The 20543-nt window shown below is 44.0% G+C and overlaps 1 protein-coding gene across 2 annotated transcripts in view; it reads left to right on the top strand.

Annotated features, from left to right (window-relative positions):
• Window positions 1-1026: 1026 nt before the first annotated feature.
• The window catches only part of LOC134357680 (dual 3',5'-cyclic-AMP and -GMP phosphodiesterase 11A-like), a 251408-nt gene continuing 231891 nt past the window's right edge, over window positions 1027-20543 (top strand). For both annotated transcript variants that reach the window (XM_063069299.1, XM_063069298.1), the window contains exon 1: window positions 1027-1788. In XM_063069299.1, coding sequence (XP_062925369.1) covers window positions 1027-1788 — 762 coding nt within the window. The remainder of the gene's footprint in view (window positions 1789-20543) is intronic.

Below are 20543 nucleotides of genomic sequence, written 5' to 3'. Positions count from 1 at the left end.
TTCCATAAACCTTATTTCGCTGAGCGACAGGCAGGTGCTCTGCTTTCCTGACCCACTATAACGGGATTGACGTCAAAAAACTGTATCTAATGGCAACCTGGATCGCGCCTATTAATAACAGGCTGCTGGAGTCGGGGGACATTGTCAGCTGCGGAGTAGAGCACCCAACGGCTCAAAGCGGCTATCAATTGTGTGTGCTGTGTACGTCAAGGTGGACGGCGACCATTGGGGCGGCTAATTTCGCACTCTTTCCGGGCCACTTTTTCATTTGGATGAAAAATTCGACTGCTGTCAGATAAAGTGACCCCACTATCCATTTCCGACGAAAGAGCTGCACTAATTCCAGATTTTTTAATAAAATGTGACTTAAAATATTTTAAAAGTCCTAATAATCGGACTAATAAATAAATTAAAACATCAAATGAAATGAAGATATTTATTCTTAGAATAATTTATTCTTTGGATATTTCGAAGTGGCCGATATCCTCTGTTCCACATCGTGGTTTCGGGAAAATTTAAAATAAATATTTAAACTCCTCAGTTTAGACGGGATGAATCATGGGTTTTAAACGGCGGTAGAATCCGTCACTTGACAAACTTTGCAGCCGTCAGTTAGTTTGTGAAAGATTGATCACGCTCCCGCCAGTTAAATAGCGGCGCAGACCGGCTCGCCCGTGGAGCCTCTGTGTTCCGAGCGCGCAGTGTTTCTGCAGCACTGCCCGGGACACCACGTTACAGCGCTTCCTCGCAAGGAGGAGACTGAAGTGATGGGATGGAGCAGCGAAGGGAAGGGATAACCTCACTTCTCGGCTGAGGGCGGGGTCCTCCCTCCCTCTCGACTCCTGATAAATCTGCGACGCCGGGACTGCTTCCCAAGTGGTAAAGTGGGCGGTGAGCACCGGGCGCTAGAGCGCAGAGGGCTGGGCGCTCTGCCGGGACGGAGGAAGGTCCCGGCAGCGAATACGGAGATGCTGACAACTTTTAAGAGCGGAACAGAGCAGGTAACTTTCCTCATCCTCCGCGACCATGGCGGCCATCGACTTCTCGCAGGTGGAAGCTTTCCTAGACCGACATCCCGACCTCTTCGAGGACTACCTGCTGAGGAAGGGCAAACGCGAGTCGGTCAGCAAGTGGCTGAAGGCGCACAAGGGCGCTAGGCAGGTGGGGGGCGGGCCGCCGGGCGAGGAGAAGCACCCGTGCCCGGCCGAAGCCACTCTCCACCGGTCGTGCCAGAAGGAACTGCGGAGGAGCTTCGCCCGCTCCCGGGCCATGACCTGCCACCACACCCTGGACGAGCTGGTGTTCCTGCGGTCTTCCGAGCGGGACCCCAGCCCCAGCAGGCGGGCGCTGCTGCGGAAGGCCAGCTCGCTGCCACCCACCCCCGCGCACCTGCTCAGCGCCCTGCTCGAGTCCCGGGTCAGTGCCCCGCAGCACGCCTCGGCCGCCAGCCACCACAAGCGCTCGCTCAAGGAGGCCGACGAGAGGCAGTTCTTCCTGGAGCTAGTCAAGGACATCTCCAACGAGCTGGATCTGACCAGCCTGAGCTACAAGATCCTCATCAACCTGTGCATCATGGTGGACGCTGACCGCTGCTCCCTCTTCCTGGTCGAGGGTCCAGCCCACAAGAAGAGGCTGGTCTCCAAGCTCTTCGATGTGCACGCGGGCACCACGGTGGTGCCGTCGTCCAGCATGGAGAACTCCAACGAGGTCCAGGTGCCCTGGGGCAAAGGAATAATCGGCTATGTGGCTGAGCACGGGGAGACCATCAACATGCCTGATGCCTACGAGGTGAGCGTTGGCTGTATTGCCGCTTCCCCACACCCCCCTCAGGACACCAAGGATGGCTTATACTGGGGGACACCATGTCTTTCCTCTTAGATAGCAATCACTTGGTCTAACATTTGGGGCGAGTTTTGTCTTACTTTAATACCCCATTGGATTCTTTTGAAAACTTTTAATGGAAAATAATGTGGAGAGGGGAATGCCAAAGGAGGGGAGATTCCATAAAAAGGCTGGGAGTTGGAAGTGAGGTTGCTGTGAGCAAAGTGCAATGATAGAACACTTGTTTAAAAAGAAGTCAGTCACCCAAGTCAAAGTGAAAACCTGTCAACACTCGGTTTTAAATATGGCGTACTATATTCCAAGTCCTGGGTTAAAAACTGAAATACCAGCAGAGAAAGAAAGTGTTACTCACATGTGCTTTTTCAGGGGAAAAGATGCTTATTTATTTTGAAGAACGCCATCTCATTATTGTAATACCAAAACAAGGGGAAAAGATAGTAAGTATGAACTAGGAATGCAACTCCGATGATTGATTGATTTGTTTATTGAGATACAGTACAGAATAGGCCCTTCTGGCCCTTCGAGCCGTCCCACCCAGCAATCCCCAAACTTAATTCTGATCACGGGACAATTTACAGTGCCCAACTCACCCATCAACCGGGATGTCCTTGCACCGTGGGAGGAAACTGGAGCACCCAGCGGAAACCCATGCGGTCATGGGCAGAACGTGCACACTCCTTACAGGCAGCAGTGGGAATTGAATCCTACACTGTGAAGTGTTGTGCTAACCACTAAGCTACCATGCTGGTTGGAAGCCTGCAGGAACAGAAGAATAGTCACTTGGGTGTTGGTTTGTACGACTCAAGAGACTATTACAGGACATTAAATTGTTAGAGCAGCCGACATGAACGTTAGGGGTCAAGCCATTTTGGCAATTAAAAACACGTTATATAATTAAGTCATGAAACTTCCTTTTTAATCACAGAGCTGGTGTATCATTGGGATGGATATGTTGGAACACCAACAGTATTAACATGAGGGTAGTGGCATATGAAGGTGGTGCACCATTCTTGGTTCCACTGTCCAATGACCATCCAACCTAACTGGCAATTTGACAGGGACAAGAAGATGCACGTTCATCATTCATCAAAAATAAGTGTGACTTGATATTTGTGACTGCTTGCACACATCGTTACCCCTAACATTTAAGGATTCACACCTGAGCTCTTTTGGAGTTTGGGAAATTAACATTCCTGCACATTGGTCATGTTATAGGAAGTTCATCCTGATCAGCAACTCACTGGAAGCTCCAGGACCTTTAGGAGTTTTCTATTAGCTTGTAAGAATAGCATTTTAGTATTGGTATTGGTTTATTATTGTCACATGTACCGAGATGCAGTGAAAAGCTTGCTGTTCATACAGATCAACTCATTACACAGTGCACTGTGCTAAAATAAGGTACAACAGTAACAATGCAGAATAAAGTGTAACAAATACAGAAAAGGTATAATGCAGGTAAACAATAAAGTGCAAGATCATGACGAGTTAGATTGCAAGCTCATGACTCCACCTATTGTGCTTTGGAACCATTGAGTTCTCTTATTACAGCAGGGTAGAAGCTGTCATTGAACCTGGTGGAATGTACTTTCAGGCTTTCAAATCTTCTGCCTCATGGAAGAGGAGATTTCTATCCCCCTTTTCCTTTTCTAATGTAAGTTACAGGTCTGGACTCGGGTTGTGGGTGAGGAGCTCTTAAGCAAAATGCTCTTCTGGCATGCAAACATTTGGGGAGCTTGAGTTTGGAAGATGTCTGGTATGTTTTCCTCCTGTAGAGACCCAATCTGGTGAAGGAACCACGTCTTGGTTATTTTCAGTGGGAAGTGGGTGTAAGACATTTTGGCCAGTGATACAGGTTTTGAGGTGTGGAACAGAGTGGTGAGGCTAATGGACAATTTGCACATTGAGGACTGGAAAAGAAAGAAGTCCAGATAAGCAGGAATGACACAAATATGTGCTGTGTTAATTATGGCATCCCACTGTCTTTTATACTTCCTCTTTCTCATGGTAGTTACCTCTAGCTAGAAAAGCCTCCTGCCAGTGGAATGGGTTTGTTTACTTATTCTGTTTAAGTAACTCAAATTACAACACTGCTATATCGGTATCTGTCTAAAGATTCTCACCCAGGTACTATTCTATTCAATCTCCTTTTCCCTCTCTCCAAGTCCTTGACATACTTCCTGTAATTGTCTTCTCCGGGATTTATCACAGTGCTCCCTCCAGCTGAGCCTAAGGAGTGATTGATAAATATCAGCAACACTGCCTTAGGATGTAGTTAAAGGTCATCGCTGGATGAGACCAGAGGAAATTTAGGACCAATACCTTCTTGAATGCCTCACCCCACCCTGAAATTCTGTATAGCGTTATAAGGAAATTATACTTCTGAGGCTGCACAAATGATCACTGTCACTTGGATAGGGTTTTAACATTTAACTCTCAACAATGTCAATTCCAAGCGCGAAATTAAGGAAGCTGCCAAATGTCTCAAAAGCACAGAAAACTTAGAACATTACGGCACAGTACAGACCCTATAGCCCATGATGTTGTGCTGTTCGTTTAACTTACTCTAAGATAAAAAGTTTATGTATTTGCTGGATTTTTCCCCCCATTTCAACAATTTATTTCCAAAGTTGAACAGTGCACACCCATCCCCTCTCTCAACCCCCTCTCCCATACAAGTCCCACGTGCCTGGGCAACACCAGTCACTTTGGTCAGCTCGTACCATAAGTAGGAGGCTGGAGAACCCTCAGCTTGCAACTCTTTGATGGAAATTGATGTAGCCCATGTCTTGGGGTGGTTTCTCTGAGGCACAGACTTTCTGATGGTTGTATAATCACCCGCCTCCCTTCCTTCCTGAAAGTCATGACCAGAGAATTTCTACCCGCCGAGGAGGCTGATAAAAGTTCATACTGAATTGGCGACATGGTTAGCACAACGCTTTACGGTACAGGCGAGCAGGGTTCAATTCCCACCGCTGCCTGTAAGGAGTTTGTACGTTCTTCCCATGATTGAGTGGTGCTGTGGTTTCCTCCAACAAAGCCCAAAGACATACCGATTTGTAGGTTAATTGGTCATGGTAAATTGTCCCACGATTAGACTAGGATTAAATCGGGGAATGGCTGGGTGGTGCAGGTCGAAGGGCCGCAAAGGCCTAGTCTGCTTAGTATCTCAATAAATAAATAAGCTTCCTCAAGAAGAAAATTTAATTCTTAAAATAGCATCCTCAGATACTCAATGATACAAATACTAATGCAAACTTATATTCACCAGAAAATGAAAAGACCAATAAATGACATGACGTGTAGGTTCGAGTTCTGTTTTGTGTTTGTATTGGCTCAGGCCCAATGCTGAGGCGATCGTTATGGTCTGCTGTTTAATGTTATAGACTTGTTATCATTAGGTACTGAGTGGCTTGCTTTCTGAAACCTATCTATATATGATTTGCATTTAAATCCAAAAGCTACAGAGGAAAATAAAAGAGCTGACCAGCATTTGCTACGGTGCATGGAAGCAGCAAATAATATTTGAGAAAATTGCTGAAATCCAAGATTGAACAACATCACCTTTTTTCTGTGTAATAGAAATGCCTATCTTCATTTAAAGTTGCAACTAGCCAGCGTACGTAAATGTGTAGCTTTGAAACAATGCTTCGGATTGTAGTTTTCTAAGCAAACAATATTGTCAGTTGCAACGCAATTAGAATGTCGTCAAATAACCGATGCTTTCTAACGCTGCAAATCAAGTCCATTACGACATAGGCAACAAGCAGATCTGGTGTGGGACTGAAAGAATGAAGATGAAGTCAAGATTTAGATTGTTTGACAGGACGTTTAGGACATCTTGTATGACTTGGAATAGAATGCAAAGAACAATGCATAAACAGAACTAAGCCAATATATACACCATGAGTCAAGGAAGGAGACATCGTCACAGAGTTCCTTGCCAAGCCAAGGAAATGCATAATTGAATAATAAAACACATGAAGAGTGTGTAGTAGATTAAAAGGATGGAACTGAACACTGTTTTAGATAGCCAACAAATGCACAAAAGTGATTTTTTTTTATGATTCCACATTACTTGTATGAAGAATATCCTAACCTATATCAGAATCAGGTTTATTATCTTTGCCATGTGTTGTGAAATGTGTTGTTTTGGGGGACCTGTAGAGTGGAAGATGTACAATATACTATATATTATAGGAATGTATATGTTAAATAAATAGTCCAAAAATAGAGCAAAATTATAATGAGGTAGTGTTCTTGGGTTCATTGTCTGTTCAGATATCTGATGGTGGTGAGAAAGAAGCTGTTCCTAAAGTGTTAAGAGTGTAGAATGCTGCAAAGCTCTGTCGTTAGATCAGTAGCAACTAAAGATTGATTGTGTTCTGGCACTTTCTTCTGTTGTGCTACTTTCACTTGTTACTTTTCATTAATATTAGCAAAGAACACTCCTGTGCCAAAAGCTGTCAGTTTGCAACACTGATAACAGGATGAGCAATTTCCCTTATTTGTGCAATGTAAACAGACCGTATTATTTCCTTTTGCTTTCCACTATCTATTAAATGCTCCTAATGTTGTGCGTCACAAATAGTTTCTGATGGCCAAGTCCAGCTTCTGGCCTTCATGTGTGACTTAGCACTGGCAGAACCATTTCTATGGACAGGAGAAGGGGCAAAAGTGGGTTACTGGCACCTTCAAACCTCGGGCAGATGGGGCTCATCAGTCATGGTTGGCAGCTCATCTAGGAGAAGGAAAACTCTGATCTCAAACCTCCACTGCCTTGTGGCAATAACCATTCATGGGGAAGGCTTCAAGAGTAAACCCCTGCACCCTCTCTAAAGCTTCCACATCTGTCCTATAATGATGCAACCAGAAATGAGCACAATCCAAGTGTGGTCTAACTGGTGTTTTATAGAGTTGCAACATTACCTCAGAGCTCTTGAACTGAATCCTCCAGCTAATAGAGGCCTTCTGGTTTAAGATGGCGCTGGTGAAACTCAGCGACTACCTGCTGGCAACAAACAAGACAAGCAAAACTACTAACTACTTTATTAATCACACTTTTTCTGGTAAACCATCACTGCGATCTATAGTCTGTAACTTCTCTTCCGGGGTCGAGCTTTGGATCCAGCTGTACGACCTGGCATTTTTGCAGTGTGAATTGAAGTCTCGAAGGTGCAGGATGGTTGCAAGGCGCGAATCGAGGCAGCGGGGCCTAGGCCTGAAAATAGGGAATGAGGCAATGTTTGGCTGCTGGAGCGGACTTGGAGGCGAATCAATGTGGTAAAACTGAAGTGAGGCGGAGCAGAGTCAAGGTGGAGCCCGGGAGCAATGAAAGACACGGGGTTTGATTGATTTAAGCAGCAGGCCGAATTGGAAAGGTCAGATATGAGCTGAATTGATGTGGTGGGGTCTGGGCCTGAGACCATATTGAAGGCCTGGGTCCGAGAGGAAGGAATGCACTTAGGTTTGGACGATTTAATTGCCAGGCCAGATTGAAAAGGTCAGGGTGTCGGGGCCAGAGGCGGGGGATGATCTGGTTCAGCTCGCTGTTCCATAAGGTGTACTTGTCTCTGTGCTGAGCTGAGGCTGTGGCCTGCAGATATTGGACTCCTGAACCAGCTGCTGGCTTCGTCTGTGGACTCACTTTCAGGAACTTCGGTTCTGAATGCCTATTTGCTTACTTTTTTGTTGACATGATTTGTTTTTTTTCTCTGCACATTTTTGTTTTACGGTCTTTTTTAATGGGTTCTATTTATGTTTCTTTGTTTTGTGGCTGCCTTTAAGGAGATGAATCTCAAAGTTGTATATACTATAATGTACTTTGAACCTTTAACAACGCTGTCAACATGTGTGGAAACTTTGAAGGATCTACGAATGTGGACCCCAAGATCCCAAAGTCCCTCCACACTGCTAAGAATCCTGGCATTAACCCTATATTCTGCCTTCAAATTCCACTTTCCAAAGTGAATTAGTTCACACTTTTCCAGGCTGAACTCCATTTGCCACTTCTCAGCCCAGTTCTGCATCCTGACAGTATCCTGTTGTAACTTACAACAGCTTTCTACACTGTTTACAACTCCAGCAACCTTAGTGTCATCTGCAGACTTACTAACCCACCCTACCACTTCATGTCCGAGTCATTTGTAAAATAATCACAGAGAGCAGCAGTCCGAGAACAGATCCCTGCAGAACACCCCTGGTCACCAGCCTCCAGCCAGAATGCGTTCCATCTACAACCACCTTCTGTCCCCTGTGGACAGCCAAGCAGCCAGGTGTCCCATGCATCCTGACTTTCTGAATGAGTAACCTTATCAAAATCCACATACACCACAACCGCTGTCCTTTAAATATGCCTTTAGCTGTGTGATAAATGACAGCACGGCCATTCAGTCCCTTTCCTGATCTCATCCACAGAGATTCAATGCCGGCTGATTAACATGGGCTATTGTTTTTCAAGAATCTTCCATACCCAATGTCTGGTTTCATTATGGTTAAAATGGTCTTTGTACATCTATCAGATTATTTATAATCCTTGTACTGTATAAGTGTCTCTTTCACTGAAACTTGTACAAAGATTTTAAATGGTCTTTGTACATGTATCAATGGAAGAGCTAGCCTTGATAGTTTCCAATGTTCTCTTGCTGTGAAGATTTTTCTGAAGACTGCTTCTCACTTGTATTAGTGGTTGCTATCCACATTATTCCTGATTAAAATTGACATTCAATCCCTAGCACCTTGTTTCTTAGGCTTTTTGTTAGGCTTTCTTAACGCCTGCCAGTGTTTGAATTCTTTGTTGCTTCTTTTCAAAGATTATCTTTATTTGTCACAAATTATGACAGTACTGTGCAAAAGCCTTTGGCACATATAGATAGGGTGTCTGAGACTTTTGTACAGTACTATAGTAATTTTATATATTGCATTGGACTGTTGCTACAAAACAAAAAGAAATCTCATGACGTATGTGAGTGATGATAAACCTGATTCTGACATGGGTCTCTGGTGTGGATTGAGAATGGGAAGGTGGCAAGGAGAGGGGATCACATTTGGGAAAAGGGGAAGGGAGAGGGGAGAGAGTGGGAAGCATCAGAGAGACATTCTGTAATGATCAATAAACCAATTGTTTGGAATCAAATGACCTTGTTTGGTGTCTCAGGGCTGGGAGTGTCTGCACCCTGGCACTCCTCTCTGCCACCTGTCCCACACCCCTCCTGCGGCGCTCCACCCTCACCATTCCCAACATCCTTTGCTCACACCAGATTTACAAACTCTCTCTCCATTCCACGTTGACAAACACAGTACTTATTTGCAAAAGTCTTAAGTATATATATATAAAAAACTAGGGTCAGAAACCATCACAGTCCAAATATATTCTGGGGGCAGTCCACAAGTGTCGTCATACTTCCGGCAGCAACGTAGCATGCCCATAACTTACTAACCCTGACTCGTACGTCTTTGGAATATTGGAGGAAGCAGGAACACCTGGAGGAAACGGCAAGAATGTACAAATTCCTTGCAGACAGCCACATGAATTGAATGGCAAATCTCCCAGTCACTGTTATGCTAACCACTACGTCATCCTGTCACTAAGCAGAACTGACTCACCATGAAGTTTGACCAGGACTCACTTTGTTTTGATCCAAGCTTTTTTTTTTGTCTTCTATTCTTATCAGCCACCTAAAAGCAAAGCAAAGACCTTGCAGTTTTATGCATTTTATGGGATGTTGACATGGACCACCATTTATTGCCCTTGAGTATGTAGGGTCTGTCAACTTTTTGAAACACAATTTTCCTTTTGTTGAAACTGCAACCATTTTGGAGTTGAACTGGATTTCCAGTTTTCCCAAGGAAGTCTCCCGATGTATCCATCCCGGGTAATTTGTGATCTGGAGATGGTGGCTTTCCCTAGCAATTTCTGTTCTTGATCTTCAATATGGTTGTCACTGTTTGGTGCTTGTGGTTGGGGTGGCTCGGGTCCCCAATGATCCCTTTTTGCGCACCTGTCGCTGTAAATGTCCTGAAGAGTGGGAAGTTCACATCCACATATGTGCTGGGCTGTCCACACCACTCTCTGCAGAGTCTTGCGATTGAGGGAAGTACAGTTCCCATGCCAGGCAGTGATGTAGCAAGTCAGGATGCTCTCAACTGTGCCCACGTAGAAAGCCCTTGGGACTGTGGGTTTGGGGAAGGAACGAATGATTATGATGATCAGTCAGGAGGCTGCTTTAGTGCATTGCAGCATATCCAGCCTCTGAACAGTTTTTGTAGCCACACAGTCTCGTGAATATGCTGAATTGTAGCGGTGTGTTTTTCCCCTTAACCCATGTGTTAATGCTGGAGGGCTGAGCATTGAAAGTCAAGTGATGGTCATTAGATTCTTTTATGTTGGAAATAACGATTGCCTGGCTGTGTGGCAATAAAGTTATACACACAGTGACCGCTTTATTCAGAACCTCAGAGATGTTCTTCTTCGCACCACGGCTGAAATGCGTGGTTATTTGTGCTACTGTCGCCTTCCTGTCAGCTTGAACTCGTGTGGCCGTTCTCCTCTGACCTCTTTCATTAACAAGGCATTTTCACCCATAGTCAACTACCTAGATGTCCTCCATGTCGGTCCAATTTAGTTGATATGAGGGTCTAATTAAGTAATAGATAGATAGATCAATAGATAGATACTTTATTGATCCCAAAAGAAATTACTGTGTCACAGTAGCATTACAAGTGCACAGCTATACAAATATTAGAAAGGAAGTAAGAAAGAATAATAAATATGTTACCTCAAACAGTCTAACAGGAGGGGGTCATCACTTCCCTGGCTGTAGGTTGACTCATTATAGAGCCCTGTAGCTGAGGGTAAGAATGACCTCATATACTGTTCTTTGGAGCAGCACAGTTGTCTTAGTCTATTACTAAAAGTGCTCCTCTGTTCAGCCAAGGTGGCGTGCAGAGGGTGAGAGACATTTTCCAGAATTGTCAGCATTTTCCGTAGGGCCCTTTGTTCAACCACAGCCTCCAGTTTGTCCAGTTTGACTCCTATAACAGAGCCAGTCTTTCTAATCAGTTTATTGAGCCTGTTGGCATCACCTATGTTCATGCCATTGCCCCAGCACACCACCGCATAGGATATTGTACTGGCGGCAGCAGACTGGTAGAACATATGAAGGAGAGGCCTGCATACTCCAAAGGACCTCAGTCTTCTCAGGAAGTAGAGGTGACTCTGGCCCTTCTTGTACACAGCCTCTGTGTTGGTGCTCCACTCAAGTCTGTCATCCAGGTGCACCCCGAGGTTCTTGTAGGTTCTCACTATATCCACGTCCTCACCGTCAATAGTAATAGAGAACAGTGCAATCTACTGCACAGAGCAGGGAAATGTACTGATACGATAATTTTGAGTCCTGTAGTTTGGACTATTGCCAACAATTTTGGGCCTCACATCTAAGCACAGATGTGCTGACTGTGGCGAGGGTCCAGAGGAGCTTCACAAAAATGATCCCGGGAATGAAAGGGTTAAAGTATGAGTTTTGATGGTTCTGCACCTGTACTCACTGGAATTCAGAAGGATGAGGGCAGGACCTAATTGAAACCTACTGAATATTGAAAGGCGTGGATAAAGTGGAATTAAAGCAGAGGTTTCCAATAGTATAAGAGGCAAGCATCCAAGGCATAGCCTCAGAATAAAAGGACATCCCTTTAGAAATGAGATGAGGAATTTTTTTTTAGATTATGAGGACACGCAGTCCTCTTTTATTGTCATTTAGTATCGCATGCATTAAGAAATGATACAATATTTCTCCGGTGTGATATCACAGAAACACAGGACAGACCAAGACTGAAAAACTGACAAAAACCACATAATTATACCATACAGTTACAATGGTGCAAGCAATACCGTAACTTGATGAAGAACAGGCCATGGGCATGGTAAAAAAAAAGTTCAAAGTTTCTCGAAAGTCCCACATCTCACGCAGACGGGAGAAGGAAGAAAACTCTCCCTGCTATGCCCGACCACAGTCCGACTCTGAGTCGTCCGAAAACTTTGAGCCTCCAACCAGCCCTCCGACACCGAGCACCGAGCACCATCTCTGTCGAGTGCTTCGACCCCAGCCCCGGCCGCCAGCAGCAGGCAAAGCCGAGGATTTGGGGCATTCATCTCCGGAGATTCTCGATCGCACAGTAGCAGCGGCAGCAAACCAGGCATTTCAGAAGTTTATCCAGGTGTTCCTCCGTGCTTCTCACGGCTGTCTCCATCAAATCAGAATTGTGCACGGTACCCTATTTAACAAATACGATATAATTTCACCGGAGAGGCTGCGCGCACTGCATCGCACCGCCATCTTCTCCTCCCGCTGCATCCTTCAGCCGGAGGATGCAGATTCTGTGGAAGACATTACCACATACTGCTGTGGCGGGCAAGTCATTGGTATATTTAATGCAGAGATTAATAGATTTTTGATTGGTAAAGAAGTTAAAGGTTTAGAAGGAAAAGGCAGGTTTGAAAAAGTAAACAGCACTGATTGGATAGCAGAAGAGACCTGATGGGCCAAATGGCCTAATTCTGCTCCTTGTGATCTCGTGCTGTTAAGAATGTTTTGTCTGATAGTAGGAACTGGACGAGGAGACAATAAACATTAAGATTAGAGCTGGGCCATTTTGAGCAAATGAGGTAGAAATTTTCTTCACAGAGTGGAAGTATGAAGTTCTTTGCCTTAGGATGGTGGGTACTTGTAACTTCCAAAATTTAAATTGTTGAAATATTGTCAGTAAAGAGTTTCCAGGAATAAGGAATTGAGATATGTGCCGTGGGGGTAGTGGGTGTAGCTAGTGATAATTTGTGTTATGGTTCATTTAAGTGTTAGAGTACAATTGAGGAGCTGCAGGGTTTACTTCTGTTACACAATCACTGGAATTCTATAGGATTGGAGCTCATTTTATTGTGCTTGCAATAGTAATAGCCTCTGGAAGAATATTCATCCTTTCATTTTCTCTGTCAGTTTAGAACCCTTTGGTCTCTGTGCCTCAGTACTTGACATCTATGAAAGTTCTCAGAAAGCCTTTGAAGCAGGTGCCATGCTGATGGACTGTTGCTACAAATTTCTGTAATATCATTGTAGATGGATGTACCAAGGAAAGATCAAAGTTTTCATTTTAACAGGATCTATATACTTATAATGATGGAGCCATGCTTTATGTAGTCTGTTCTTGGAGGATATCTGCAAATTGGAATTGGGCATTCTCTTAAAATAATTTTGATTAACAGTTTATAAATCTAAAATCAGGACCAATGCTTGATATGAATTAAACTAAATTGCATATAAAACCTCAATAAAATAATTTGAAAATGGCGAATACAAAAAATGTGAAAATGTATTTCAATCCTTTGTAAAGCTCTCAAGATGTTATTTCACCACCTTATGTTTTGTATCGTTAAAAAGACTACTTTTTAATCTCACCCTCTCCCAGTGTAGAGTGCCCTCCTGCTTCAAATTATCCACCATTTTTCTTGTACCGAAAAAGACCAAGGTAACATGCCTGAACGACTGGTGTCCTGTCACACTCACATCAATAAAAAGCAAATGCTTTTAGAGGCTCGTCATGGATTACATCTGCAATTTGCCTACCGACACAAATGATTGACAAATGACACAATAGCCACTGCTTTACATACCGTCCTTACACATCTGGAGAAGAAGGATGCTTATGTGAGAATGCTGTTCTTGGACTACAGTTCAGCATTCAACACCATAGTTCCATTCAGGCTTGACAAGAAGCTCAGAGACCTCTTCCTTGACCCTGTCTTGTGCAGCTGGATCCGAGACTTCTTGTCAGATCGCCAGCAGGTTGTAAGAGTGGGCTCTCTCACCTCCACCCCTTAATAATGGACATTGTATTTCTGGGGCACCGCTCCTTGAAGATGTCTTGGATTCTATGGAGGCTAGTACCCAAGATGGAGCTGACTAATTTTACAACTTTTCGTAGCTTCTTTTGGTCCTGTGCAGTAGCCCCCCATGCCAGACAGTGATGCAGCCTGTCAGAATGCTCTCCACAGTACATCTATAGAAGTTTTCCAGTGTTTTAGGTGACAAACCTAATCTCTTCAAACTCCTAATATACTGTAACCGCTGTCTTGCCTTCTTTATAGTTTCATTGATATGTTGAGACCAGGCTAGATCCTCAGAGATCATGACAGCCAGGAGCTTGAAATTGTTCACTCTCTCCACTTCTGATCCGTCTGTGAGGATTGGTTCATGATCCCTCATCCTACCCTTTCTAAAGACCACAATCCGTTCTTCGGTCCTACTGATGTTGAGTGCAAGGTTGTTTCTGTGACACCACTCAACGAGCTGGTATATCTCACTCCTGTACGCCCTCTCATCTCCATCTGAGATTCCACCAACAATAATTGTATCATCAGTAAATTTATAATTGGCATTTGAGCTATACCTAGCCACACAGTCACGGGCATAGAGGGAGTAGAGCAGTGGGCTAAGCACACACCCTTGAGGTGTGTCAGTGTTGATTGTCAGCAAGGAGGAGATATTATCACCAATCCACAGAGATAGTGATCTTCCAATTAGGATCCAATAGCAGAGGGAGGTACAGAGGCCCAGCTTCTATAGCTTATCAATCTGGATTGTGGGAATGATGGCATCAAACGCTGAGCTATAGTCAATGAACAGCATCCTGACATAGGTGTTTGTATTGTCCAAGTGATCTGAGGTCGTGTGAAGAGCCACTCTATGATGATTTAAGGTGACAATCAACCCAGTGCTGAAAGTAGATCAGTACCCTTTGCCCAGGATAGTAGATATCTTTGCAAGCCTTTCTGGAGGGAAATGCTTCAGCAAAGTGGACTTAGGTGAGACCTACCTACAGATGGAGGTGAAGTAAGTGTCCAGAGTGTTTTTCACCGAAAACACTCAGAAAGGGCTTTATCATGATAATAGTCTTATTTTTGGAGTAGCATCTTCACCTGCACTCTGGCAGAAAGCTATGGACCAGGTGCCACAAGGCTGTCCAGGCTCTCAGTGTTACCTGAATGACATCATTGTTAACAGTAAGGATGACAAGGAACAGCTCCAAATTCTCAGTACAGTGTTAAAAAAATTAGAAGATTTTGGGTTCAGAGCGTGACACAATAAGTGTAAATTCTTTGAACCAAACATCACTTATTGTGGTCACACCATTGATGCACAAGGATTCCACAAGTGTACAGAGAAAATTCAACCCCCCCCATCGCCAAAGGACGTGTCATAATTGTGGTCCTTTTCAGGAAATGTCAAATGCTACAACAGGTTCATCCCAAACCAGGCTACTGTGCTCCACCCCCTTAAATTCATTACTATAGATCAGGAAGAAATGGCAATGGACAAAGGACTGTGAAGTGACTTTAAAAAAGGTAAAGGAAATGATGATGTCAGATACTGACCTCACACATTATGATCCATATCATCTAATGAAACTTGCCTGTGACTCCTTGCCTTATTGTATAGGTGCAGTCATGTCACATGTTATGAGTGATGGAAGTGAACACCCCATAGCTTTTGCATTACGTTCCCGTACCGCTGCAGGTAAAAATTTCACACAGATTGACAGAGAGGTCTTGGGTCTGGTTTGGGGTGTAAAGCATTTCAACCAGGACTTGTATGGAAAAGAGTCTACCCTCATTACCGATCATCAACCACTTCACAGTAGAACAAAAAAAAAAAAAATCAATGAAAAACTACGCACGAGGACTGACGGGCAGCCACTATGCAAAAGAAGACAAACTATGCAAATACAAAAAATAACAAATAAAAGTATTCATAAATAAATGACTTCATAAATAATACTGAGAACAAGAGCTGTAGAGTCCTTGAAAGTGAGTCTTTGGGTTATGGAAGCAGTTCAGTGTTGAGGTGAGTGAAGTCATCCACAGTGGTTCTGGAGCCTGATGGTTGAAGTGTAATCACTTCCTTTGCTATCCACCTATCCAGCCCTTCCAATATTTTCCACTCCACCTGTTAAGGGATTTGTGGATTCCATGGAAATGAAATGAAACCAAATGAATCTTTGACCCCAGGGAATTCATTTCATGATAAGAGGCAAAGCATGTTTTGGGCCACAGTGAGTTAATTTTCCATGGTGCCAGCTGCAAAGGAACCCAGTCATCACAGATTCAAAAAGTACATTTAAAAATCAAAGCACGTGTGCAGTATACAACTCTTAAGAAATAGCAAGGGTAAAAAGACACTAATAGCAGTTATATACAGGCCTCCAAACAGCAGTCGGGATGTGGACTAGAAGTTGCAGCTGGAAATAGAAAAAGTGTGTTAGAAGGACAATGTCAAGATAAGTATGGGGGATTTTAATATGAAAGTGGATTGGGAAAGTCGGGAAGGTAATGGATCTCAGGAGAGGGAGTTTGTAGAATGCCTACAGGATGGCTTTTTGGAGCAGCTTGTCCAGAAGCCCACCAGGGGACCGGCTGTTTTGGATTGGGTGCTGTGTAACGAACCTGAGGCGATTAGGGAACTGGAGGTAAAGGAACCTCTTGGAAGTAGTGATCATAATATGATTGAGTTCAGTTTCAAATTTGAAAAGGAGAAGCTGGTATCAGGTGTATCGATATTTCAGTGGAACAGGGGAAATTACAGTGGTATGAGAGAGGAACTGGCCCAAGTCAATTGGAAAAGTAAACTAAATGGAGGGACAGCAGAGCAGAATTGGATGAAATTCCTACAAGAAATAAGGAAAATGCAGGAAAAATATATTCCAAGAAAAAAGAAAATCATGAATGGAAGAATGGCACAAATGTGGCTATCGAGAGAGGTTAAGGCAAAAATAAAAGCAAAAGAAACGGCGTACAAGGAAGCAAAAATTAGTGGGGAAAAATGGGGACTGGAAGACCTTTAAAATCTTACAGAAAGAAACTAAGAAAGTCATTAGGAAAGAAAAGATGAATTATGAAAGGAAGTTGGCGATTAACATAAAAAAGGATACTAAGAGTTTTTTTAAATATATGAAGAGTAAAAGAGTGACAAGGGTAGATATGGGACCGATTGAAAATGATGCTGGAGTAATTATAATGGATAACAAAGAGATGGCGGAGGAACTGAATGAGTATTTTGCATCAGCCTTCACAGTGGAAGACATGAGCAATATACCTGATAGCCAGAGGTATCAGGGAATAGAATTAGGCACAGTCAAGATAACTAGAGAGAAAGTGCTTGGGAAGCTAAGTGGACTAAGAATAGATAAGTCTCCCGGCCCGGATGAGGTGCACCCAAGGGTTCTGAAGGAGGTGGCTTTGGAGATTGTGGAAGCATTGGAAATGATCTTCCAGGAATCAATAGACTCTGGCATGGTTCCGGAGGACTGGAAGGTCGCAAATGTAGTTCTGCTATACATCGGTGGTTGGAAAGATATTGGAGTCAATCCTCAAGGACGAGGTTATGAAATACCTCGAGGTGCATGACAAGATAGGCCGAAGCCAGCATGGTTTCATGAAGGGAAGATCCTGCCTTACCAACTTATTGGAATTTTTTGAGGTAATCTCGAATAAGATTGACAAGGGAGAGGCTGTGGATGTTGTGTATTTGGATTTTCAAAATGCCTTCGATAAGGTGCCACATATGAGGCTGCTTAATAAGATGAGAGCCCATGGAATTATAGGAAAGATATTGAAATGGGTGGAGCATTGGCTGATAGGCAGAAAGCAAAGGGTGGGAATAAAGGGATCCTATTCTGATTGGTTGCCGGTTACTAGTGGTGTTCCGCAGGGGTCGGTGTTGGGGCCGCTTCTTTTTACAATGTGTATCGATGATTTGGATTATGGATTAAATGGTTTTGTGGCCAAGTTTGCGGATGACACCAAGATAGGTGGAGGAGCAGGAAATGTTGAAGAAACGGAAAGGTTGCAGAGAGACTTAGTCAGTTTAGGAGAGTGGGCAAAGAAATGGCAGATGAGATACAACTTGGACAAATGTACGGTTGTACATTTCGGAAGAAGAAATAATCGGGCAGATTATTATTTAGATGGGGAGAAAATTCAAAAATTGGAAGTGCAAAGGGACTTGGGGGTCCTCGTGCAGGATACCCTAAAGGTTAACCACCAAGTTGGATTGGCGGTAAGGAAAGCGAATGCTATGTTGGCATTCATTTCAAGAGGAATAGTGTATAAGAGTAAGGAGGTGTTGATGAGGCTCTGTCGGGCATTAGTGAGACCTCATTTGGAATACTGTGTGCAGTTTTGGGCCCCCTATCTTAGAAAGGATATACTGATGTTGGAGAGAGTTCAGAGAAGATTTACGAGGATGATTCCTGGAATGCAGGGGCTAACATATGAGGAGCATCTGTCGGCTCTTGGATTGTATTCATTAGAGTATAGAAGAATGAGAGGGGATCTCATAGAAACATTTCGAATGTTGAAAGGGTTGGACAGAGTAGATGTGGAAAGGTTGTTTCCCTTGGTGGGTGAGTCCAGGACAAGAGGCCATAGTCTTAGAATTAGAGGGTACCCAGTTAAAACAGAGATGAGGAGAAATTTTTTTAGCCAGAGGGTCGTGGATTTGTGGAATTCGTTGCCACATATGGCTGTGGAGGCCCGATCATTGAAGGTGTTTAAGGAGGAGATTGACAGGTATCTAATTAGTCAGGGTATCAAGGGATATGGGGAAAAAGCCGGAAATTGGAACTAGATGGATGAATAGTTTAGCTCATGGGGGAGCTGCGGAGCAGACTCGATGGGCCGAATGGCTTGCTTCTGCTCCTTTGTCTTGTGATCTTGTGAGATGCATCTACCCCACAGACAGTCACGAAGCAAAGAAACACCGTGGAACCGGTTCAAAGAAAACATCAAACACCCAACACGCGACAAGAACAAGTTGTGCTAACGGTTTAAAAAAAAACGAGTGAAAAGACACAGAATATAAAACACCAAACCACAGAGTCATTGTTCAGTTTAGTTCAGTTCAATTTATCAATCCAGCAACATGGTAGCAGCTGGTCAAGTGAGTGCAAAGACAGGGGAGAAAGGGGAATCATCGATAGACCTGTAACGTAGGAATGATAAAGGATATGGTAGATGCGCATCTGTTTTGTATATGTGCTACAAGGACTCCTCAGATGTAAAAGACGAGGTTAGCATAGATACATGGAGAGGGTCAAGCTGCTCTTGTGATGGATTCCTGATGAAAGATCTTGACCTGAAATACCAATTGTGTATTGGCCTTCGTAGACGCTGCCTGACCTGCTGAGTTCCTCCAGCAATTTGTGTGTCTGCTTTGGATTTCTAGCATCTGCAGTATCTCTTCTGTATTTAGGTTATTTATCTCCTGTGTGATTCCCTGGGTAAGATTTCCACTGCTACGCTGTGAGGTAGTTTATATTAGCAGTTTTCCGTAAAAGCAGTGCGCCATGCTGGAAAGTGTGTTTTGGCTTCAGCTAAGATGAGGACCCATGTTGTCCGGCTTAGTCAGCCAATCAGGATTGTGGGATGTGAGAGAAGGTTCTAGAGAGCTGTGGGGGAGGAGTTTTCTGAAGGGCAATAGTCTGGTTTGCGGTCTTTTGGCAGGAGCAGCAGAGTGGGACAGAAGGGGGGATGCCGCAGACTGCCGTTGGAAGGAGAGACCCCGCTGTAAGAGGTGCTTTGTGCGGACGAATGGCTCCAAGGAGGAAGGCCAGTACTCCTGAGAGAGAGAGAGGGCTAGTTTGCTCGAGATGGTCTTTGAGGAGAGTTTGAAAATGCGGTGGGTGTTTTCACGCGGACCGTGGGTTCAGCGCGTGAGTAAGAGGTACACCCCCAAATAATCCAATGTTCGAGCTCCAACGCTTACGTGCACATCGGACTGGTTTACCTGTAATGAACCCTTTTCTTTTCTTTTTCCTATTAATTGATAAAGCTGAGACTAGTAAATATGCTTTCTTTATAATTTTATGTAGTATACGATCTGTTATTTCTTGCCAACCAATACTTGTATATGGGCAGTATTTACACAGCATTCACTCAAATCGAAGCTTCTTTAATCAGAACATCACAAGGTTCCTATTTGGTTGAACCCAAAATCATACGGACCCCAGGCGTACGTTGTTTATAAGAGGTGGGCCTTTTCACCGCTGAGTCACGTGGCTGTTAGCCAAGTTGGCTATTGAGTCAAATTTGCATATGAGCCCAGAGAGAGAGTTACACCTCTATACATGAAATCTGATGATTTCCATATTGGTGTGGAATTATAAAGAAGGGACAGGGGGTTATGAGAGTGGAGACTCTGGTCTGCTGGGAAACAGCTGGAGTGAAATTCCTGGGGTGTGGTTCCTCAAGTTCCTCAACCCTAGTGAAGTGAATTTCCTGGGAAGCTAAGGTTCTTCACTCTGGAACAGAGGAGGTTCTGAGGGGATCTGACAGAGATTTTAAAATCAGTGAAAAGACTGATGGGGGCAGATGGGGTTGGGGTGGGAAGAGTATCATGGCCAGAGCTGTTACTCAGCAATGATAAAAGGTATTGTATTGCACATCTGAATCTCGATAAAGGGTCTTGGCCCGAAACATTGGCTGTTTATTTTCTAGGTTGGCATAGATGCTTGGTGTTGAACCTCGGGTGCTTTGAAGTGAACTCTTGCAATAATGTCTTGGGTTCCTGATGAAGCACGTGAGGCTGAAATGCCGACTGGTTATTTCCCTCCATAGATGCTGCCTGACCTGCTGAGTTCCTCCAGCATTTTGTGTG

This window comes from Mobula hypostoma, chromosome 17, assembly GCF_963921235.1.
Source record: "Mobula hypostoma chromosome 17, sMobHyp1.1, whole genome shotgun sequence".
NCBI classification, from domain to species: domain Eukaryota; kingdom Metazoa; phylum Chordata; class Chondrichthyes; order Myliobatiformes; family Myliobatidae; genus Mobula; species Mobula hypostoma.
This window is presented reverse-complemented; position numbering and strand designations above follow the sequence as displayed.